General features: G+C 38.9%; 1 protein-coding gene across 1 annotated transcript; it reads left to right on the forward strand.

Moving 5' to 3' along the window:
* Window positions 1-208: 208 nt before the first annotated feature.
* On the forward strand, window positions 209-895 carry LOC145127235 (uncharacterized). The gene is made up of 3 exons (XM_079062460.1): window positions 209-295; window positions 423-785; window positions 890-895. Exons 1-3 carry the CDS (start codon window positions 209-211, stop codon window positions 893-895), a joined length of 456 nt encoding a protein of 151 aa, XP_078918586.1.
* The last annotated feature ends 7,809 nt before the right edge of the window (window positions 896-8,704 follow it).

Raw genomic sequence — 8,704 nt, forward strand, 5'->3', positions numbered from 1 at the left:
TGACCAAAGGGCCTTTGGCCTAGCGGTAAGGAGTGACTCTCTCAAATGAGAGGTCATGGGTTTAAGTCTCACTAGGGGACATAGGTGGTGTTTAGGATTATTTTAAGAGTAGGATAGTTTGTCGTTTTAAAAAAAAATCTGCAGTGGCTAAGTCAGTGGTTCAAATGTATCATCTTTTTGTCAAACACACAATATTGATACTTTAGATATGGAAGATTTGTATGTTGGTGCGAGAAACCGTAAGACCTCAAAGACTAATAGATTTCATTTTGAAGTTGAAATCTTCAACACGATGGTGGATATGTAACTTACAGAATATCGAGATCGATTTAGTGAAACAAACACCCAATTATTAGAATACATGGGGTGCTTTGAGCCCTAGTGATTCATTTGCACAATTTGACAAATCAAATTTGTTGAAGTTGGGTAAGTTATACAAGTATGAGTTTGATGATTCGGGTATAATATATCTTGAAGGACAACTTGAAATATTTTACCACTCATGCATCAAAGATGAACACTTCACTAGTTTGAAAGGAATTTCCGATCTTTCTCGTTTGATGGTTAGTACAGGGAAACATCAGTATTATCCTTTGGTTTATAAGCTTTTAAAGTTGGCTTTGATTTTACCCATAGTGATCACAAGCGTAGAAAGATGTTTTTCGAAGATGAAACTTTTGAAGACCGACTTGCGCAACAAAATTGGCAATGACTTTTTGAACGACGCGTTGCTTTGCAATGTTGAGAACGAAGCACTTGTGAAAGTTCAGACTGAAAAAGTAATGGTGCGTTTTCAAAAGATGTCTACACGAAAAGGACAAATTTAAATTGTAATAGATCGTTGTTATGTTTCTAACTTTTTATGTAATGGATTGGTTTTTTGTATTAGACGTAATGAATTATTTTTATGTTTGACCGGAAAAAAAAAATTGTGTCACACCTAGTATCAATTTCTGTGACCGCCCCTAGTTGATGGTCATTTATGAACTAGCCACCAAGAAATTACTAAGGGGTCGTTTGGTTCGTTGGAATCTGTTGGAATCGGAAGGAATTAGAATTTAATTCCATCACTTTCCTATGCTTGGTTCAAGCTTTGAGAATGAATTGGATTCTTAAATGTGTCCAAATTTCCTTCCATTGAAGGAAAATAAATTCCATCTAAAAGTTGAGGAAATTCAAATTCCTTCAAGTGGCAATGTTGAACATTACCATATTACCCTTTTCATTTTTAACATTAAATATGAAAAACCTCCGTCACCACTCGCAACCACCTCCACCACAACCTTTGCCACCACTACCCACCACCTCCACTACCACCACCACCACCACCTCCGCCATCCACCCACCACCACCACCACCGTTAACCATCACCGATGATGTCGTCGCCACTGCCACCACCTTCGCCACCACCACCCACCACTACCACCACTTCCGTTACCACCACTACCACCATCACCATCGCCGACAACACTACCACCACCGTCACCACCACTACCACCACCACCACCGATAACCTCCATTACCACCTACACCACCACCCTACCACTACCGTTGTTACTACTAACTCTATCATCACCACCACCACCTCTATTGCTGTAACGCCCGTGTTTCTAGGCTAGACATTAATATTGACTTAAAAGTCTAGGTTAACCTTTGTAACTCATTTTGAAGAAATGAAAAGGAATTATGTGAATATTATGTGAATTATGTGTTTTATGCTTAATTATTAGGGTTTAATTAATTAAGAATAAAAATAAGCGTCGAAAATAAATAATAGTTAAAGCCGATATCTATTAAGAAAGTTGTAGTAGTCGTGATAAGGATTCCGGATATATAAAGAATACCGAAATCCGAGTTATAACGAAGAAGTTATGACCTGTCGAAGTTTCAGGACAAAACCGACACGGTGCCGAATGACGTAAAAAGTGAGTTTTTGATAAACTACTTTTTAGCCTTAGTGATCTAAATGAAAGTCGTAGTGTTCGTTAAACCGAGTGTATGCATAAAAAGAACGCCCAAATCTGACTTCGTATGAGGAAGTTATGATTTTTCTAAGTTTCAGCTTAGCGGTAGACAGCTAAAAACTCAAATTTTAGATCGAATGATTTTTAGCCGACACAACCTAAACGAGAATCGAAGGTCTCGTCAATAGTAGTACAACGGTAAAACGACAGACAAAAACGGACGTCGGATGAAGAAGTTATGAGTTTTTAACGGATTTCCTGTCCCACTTAAAATCTTGTATAAATAAGTGTGTTTATTTTCCGATAGAGAGGCATCGAAAAGCATATACACTTCTCTCTCTATCTCCCTTGTAAGAATCATATTGTGTGAAATATAAGTTGGAAGTTCTTAAACCTTTTTTTCAAGTAAGTTTTAATAAATATGTTTGAATATTCTAAGATTTAGTCTTTGTTCTTAGAATAAAAATACTTTCCTGGTAAATATTTTTATTATATTTTAATTTGGTATCAGAGCTTATGAACAAAGCGTTTATAAGCATGGTAGCTTAAAAGCCCATTCAAGGTTTGCAGGAAAAGGATATTTGTACCTTTCTTCTAGTTTTGTTTAAAAATCTTTGGTTTGAGCCTTTTGTCTCCATGCAGGCTTGTTTTTTCATATAGGGGTCCAAGTAAGATACCAAGCTTTGGGATATATCCTCTTGCGTAATTAAGAATTCCTAAGAATGATCGTAGTCCTTGAGCAAGTTAACTCTTGAACCTGCCTCTTTATCTTCTTTATCAGTTCGTAATCTGAAGGTTTGAGCCTTTTGTCTCCATGCAGGCTTGTTTTTTCATATAGGGGTCCAAGTAAGATACCAAGCTTTGGGATATATCCTCGGAGAAAGCAACCTCCTGGTAACCATTAATCTCACCGGAAGATTATCAAACACCAGCTACATGGGCTTTGAATATGAAGTCCAAAATGCAGTAGACCACCTAGAAACAAGCGGAATCATAGCAATTCCAGGCGAGAATCTAAGCATATCAGACCTTGAGGGAAGAAGTTGGCACCTTCAACCATCAACTCAAGCAACAGTCAGAGTTCCAATCGGAGTAGCTGTCAATAACAGGCTTGACAGATCACAAAGCTTAAAGTTCACAAGATACTCACGAAGGCCAGAACCTAGAAGATACTCTGTTGACAATAATGATAGAGAAGTCCTTGAGCAAGATGAGCCTGAAGAAGAATTTATTGGGGCATTTATTCAACAAAACAATTGGGATACTCTAGGAGAGCCATCTGGAAAATTTGACTATCTGGTCAAATATGATCCCCCTTCTGAAACAATTGCAATAGAGGACATCATACCTTCCGGCTGGGAGACGGATGATGAACAAGACGAAGATGAACATGATCAGAAAGACCCCTTTGGTGCGATAAACACAGAAAAAACAGTTGCCGTCACAACCGAAGAAGACGCTATGGAATATCCAAGAATCCGAAAGCTCAGAAGAGACCTAGGGCAGTTAGCCTTCCCAAATACAGAAGAAAGCGGGCAATATGATCCTCCAAGTGATCATAATATGGGTCTCCCAACCTACCCACCTGCTAGACAGCAACAACAGCAGCAACCCACAGGGTTCAACTATCCAAGAACCAATAGAGTGTTTAAAGGAGGATATGGTGAATACTATAATCAGCAGTGGACATTACCACCAGCCCACCTCGGCACAGGAGTTTTACTAATCCTACCAGCAGATCCAGGCTTATGGGCAGATGTAATCTCCAGATGGGAGTCTATAACAATTAATAGACTCAACGACCAAGATTGGCCTGACAACAAAGCAAAACTTGCATTTGTTGAAAATCTATTTGGAGAAAATGAAAAAAGAATGTGGCAACAATGGCGAACCATGTACCCTGATGCCTACACCACACTAGAGGCTATAGCGGACGACCCACAAAACATTACTTCACAAGTTCGCCAAATTATTCTTCTGGAAGACCCCTACCGAGGATCTACTGAAGAACAAGATGCAGCCTACAGAGATCTTGAACGACTCACCTGTGAACACACAAAAGACCTATGGAAATTCCTTGATGAATTCAGGATTTTGGCTTCAAAATCAGGCAGGATGTTCTTCCCATCCACAACAGAGAAATTCTTCACCAAACTTCCACCAATATTATCAAAGAAAATTGAAGAATTATTTAGAGCCAAATATCCTGGTCTTGGATCAGGAGTCCTACCAGCGATCAAGTTCACACATAGCTTTGTTGCAGAAATGTGCAAAGAAGCTGCCCTACAAAAAGAATTAAGAGCACTTGACTTCTGTTCTAACATCCCAATCCCCGGATATTATAAAGCAACAAAGAAATACGGCCTCAGAAGATCAACAACATACAAAGGTAAACCCCACAAAACCCACATCAAGGTCTTCAAGAGGAAATATAAAGATGATAGGAGCAGGATTTCCAAATGCAAGTGCTACATCTGTGGAAAGGAAGGACACTTTGCACGAGACTGCAGAAGTGAAAAAGGGAATATGGCTAGAGCCGCCGTATTTCAAAATATGGAACTTGGTGATGAATGGGATGTCATTTCAGCCGACAATGATGATTCTAGTGTTTATAGTTTTTCCGAAGGAGAGCAAGGAAAAACAAATCAGAACATTGGGACATTAATCAATGAATCACCACTTGAAGAAACATGTTTTATGTTCCATCCAGGAAGTTCTTCACAAATTCAAAAGCAAACACAGGAATTGGGCTCATGGAGGCCAGACAAACAACTTCCTCAAAATAGCAAAAATTGTCAGCATAATTGGGAAGAAAATGGTCTGACAAACCATGTGATGTGCTATTATTGTGGGATAGCTACAACACATAGGTCCAGGTTACATTGCTCACACTGTAAGCTCACAACATGTGCTCTTTGTGCCTTCAATTACCTTGGCAAAAGGATAACAATCAAAAGAGAAGAAAGAATTGCTGAAAGTACCCAACGAGAGGTTCAGTTGCTAAAAGAACTTTTGCAAGAAAAAGACAAGAATTTCAAACAAGCCCTCCAAGATCAAGCCAAGGAATATGCAGAAAGACTCAGGACTGAAGGGCATGCGCTCTTAAATAGAGACATTGACACTCTAAAACTGCAAAATGAAATACGAAGCTTAAAGGAAACTCTAATGGAGCAAAGAGTTGAAATAGCAAACATGCAGAAAGACTATGAACATCAGCTGCATAATAGAATTATGGATGTTCATATTCTTAAAGATCAGCTTAGAATGGCAAGAGAAAAGATAAAAGATTTAGAGGAAGAGATAAGATGCTTCCAAGAAATAAACACGCCCGAACCAGAAACCCCATACCAAGACTCTCAAAATCCTTACTCGAATGAACAATTCCCACCCTTAGAAACCCAGAAGTCAGCCAAAGTGTTCATCGAAACAGAAGTCCACCATTCAATGAATACAGTTGAAGAACCCAAAGTACGAAAGGTGACAAACAAACTATACAATGTCACCGTTGAATTCGAAATCCAAGGCGTCCAGATGTTCAAAGTAAATGCTATTTTAGATACTGGTGCAACCGCTTGCTGTGTAAGCAAGGCAGTCATACCACAAGAAGCCTTAGAACCACTTGAACGAACTGTTTATTTCAATGGTGTTAACTCACGGCAACCTGCAGATCACAAAATTAAACCTGGCTACTTTGTGATTGAAGGTAATAAATTCAGAATGCCTCTGATCTATGTTCTTGATATGAGCATAAGTGATGGGATACAAATGCTCATCGGAACGAATTTCACAAGAGCCATGAATGGAGGAATTCGAATTGAAGGGGACGAAATAAACTTGTACAAAAGGGTTACAAAAATAAGATCTTTCCCCCAGGCAGAGGTTGCTGCAGTCGAAGAAGTTCAAGGATGGGACTGGTACGACGATGAAGCTCATCAAATGTTACAGGAAGCATATGTAACTTCACCTGCTATACCAGAGATTAGTCTAAATCTCTCAAAAGATTTCAACCCAGTCATCCAAGAGCTTAAGCAACAAGGCTATATTGGTGAAGAACCGTTGAAACACTGGCGAAAGAATGGAGAGTTGTGCAAAATTGATATCATCAACCCTGATATCACAATACAAGACAAGCCTCTCAAGCACGTGACACCGGCCATGGAAGACGCCTTCAAAAGGCACATTGATGCTCTACTACAATTAGGAGTTATAAGACACAGTTCAAGTAGACACAGGACCATGGCCATGTTAGTCAACTCAGGCACAACAATCGACACCAAAACTGGTGAAGCGATAAAAGGAAAGGAACGTATGGTCTTCAATTATCGAACATTGAATGACAATACGTACAAAGATCAATACTCTCTGCCAGGTATTAACACGTTGCTACACAGAATCGGGAGATCCAAGATTTATTCCAAATTTGATTTAAAATCAGGATTCCATCAAGTAGCAATGGAAGAAGCATCCATACCATGGACTGCTTTTCTGGTACCATGAGGATTATATGAATGGCTAGTTATGCCATTTGGGCTAAAAAATGCCCCAGCAATCTTCCAATGAAAAATGGATCGATGTTTTAGAGGAACAGAAAATTTTATCGCAGTTTACATTGACGACATTTTGGTCTTCTCAGAAAACGAAGAGCAACATAAACACCATTTAAGGATATTGGTTCAAAAGTGCAAAGAATTTGGCCTCGTCCTCTCTCCAACAAAAATGAAGATTGCAGTAACAGAAATAGATTTCCTCGGAGCAGTCGTTGGAAGGCAGAAGCTTAAACTCCAACCACACATAATTAAGAAAATTGCTGATTTCAATGAAGAAAATATGAAGACAAAAGCAGGCCTACGATCATTCTTAGGAATTCTTAATTACGCAAGAGGATATATCCCAAAGCTTGGTATCTTACTTGGACCCCTATATGAAAAAACAAGCCTGCATGGAGACAAAAGGCTCAAACCTTCAGATTACGAACTGATAAAGAAGATAAAGAGGCAGGTTCAAGAGTTACCAGACCTTCAAATCCCACCAAAAGAAGCCTATTTAATCCTAGAAACGGATGGATGCATGGAAGGATGGGGAGGAATTTGCAAGTGGAAGAACAAGAAAGGAGACCCAAAGTCTCAAGAACAAGTTTGCGCCTATACCAGCGGGAGGTTTAAAACTATACAATCCACCATTGACGCTGAAATCAATGCCTGCATAAACACACTGGAGAAATTGAAGATCCATTACTTAGACAAGAAGGAAATAACCCTCAGAACTGATTGTCAGGCAATAATTAGTTTTTACAACAAAACTAATTCCAACAAAGCCTCAAGAGTCCGGTGGTTAAAGTTTACAGATGCAGTTACAGGAACTGGAGTCCAAATCAATATCGAACATATTGATGGGAAACAAAATGTTTTAGCAGACTCCTTATCACGAATGGTAACCTTTTGTTTGCAGGATCACGAGAAGCAGCCAGAGGCCAAGATGATAATGAAAGTAGCCGAAGAAGCAATCCAGGATAAGAGAATTAGTAAAGACCAAAGGATGGAAGAACTCAAGCAAATGCAAAGCCTTTTGGAAGAATTGAAGTTACTACCAAAACCCATAATCAAAACCAAGGACCAACCGCAGGAAGTTACTTACCCTTTAGCCCAAAGATTTACTCAAGAAAGTCCTTCAACCTTAAAACCACAAAGCAAGGCAAACATGAATCTGGCCCAATTTCATGAAGCCCATAAAAAGGAGAAAAATTGTAAAACCCAATGGTATGAAGCAGAAACCCATGACGATAGCGGAAGATGGGAATGGTATGGAGCACGTTTTGGAACATACTCAATACGGGCTAATAAAGTTGAAGCCCAAAGCCAAACCAAAGCCCAAGGAAAAGAAATCATAGATCAGGCAAAAAGAGCCCAAAGGCCTAACAATTCCTTGTCAATCAACTGCATAACTGAAGAAGAGGAAAGGCCCATTTTCAGAAACAACCCGGTCCATGCATACAAGCCTAAAGGAGACTGGACTGGTGAATCACAAGACACGAATAAAAAACTAGGCCCATATGAAACTCACAAATATTATCGTACGGGCCTCGGATACGTAAGGGATGACGATTCCACAGGAGACAATAACAAAGAGGAAGAATGTAACTGTACCAGTTACATTCTTGAAGATGACGGATGGGATGACGCTATACTCCATACACTAGGCCTTCTTTCGAAGAGAACCAATATACGTGGAGCCAGATACTGTCGACTCTAAAAAGCAACGTGTTCGGACCACTTTACAGCTGTTTGTCTGTTTGTTTAAATTATTATCCTACTTTTCCTGGTTTGTCAAATTTTATCTAGAAACCTGCCCCACCTCACAGCAGTCCTGAGAATTATTGAAGCCAGCTGTGAATAAGTTTGAATAATAGGTGGACCAGCTACCTTATCGTGGGTTTTCTCTATAATTGAGTTGTCCACTTAAAATCTTGTATAAATAAGTGTGTTTATTTTCCGATAGAGAGGCATCGAAAAGCATATACACTTCTCTCTCTATCTCCCTTGTAAGAATCATATTGTGTGAAATATAAGTTGGAAGTTCTTAAACCTTTTTTTCAAGTAAGTTTTAATAAATATGTTTGAATATTCTAAGATTTAGTCTTTGTTCTTAGAATAAAAAATACTTTCCTGGAATAAAAATATTTACCAGGAAAGTATTTTTATTCTAAGAACAAAGACTAAATCTTAGAATATTCAAACATATTT

Source organism: Lactuca virosa, chromosome 7 (genome assembly GCF_052849685.1).
Source record: "Lactuca virosa cultivar CGN04683 chromosome 7, Lactuca_virosa_CGN04683_v6, whole genome shotgun sequence".
Taxonomy (NCBI): Eukaryota; Viridiplantae; Streptophyta; class Magnoliopsida; order Asterales; family Asteraceae; genus Lactuca; species Lactuca virosa.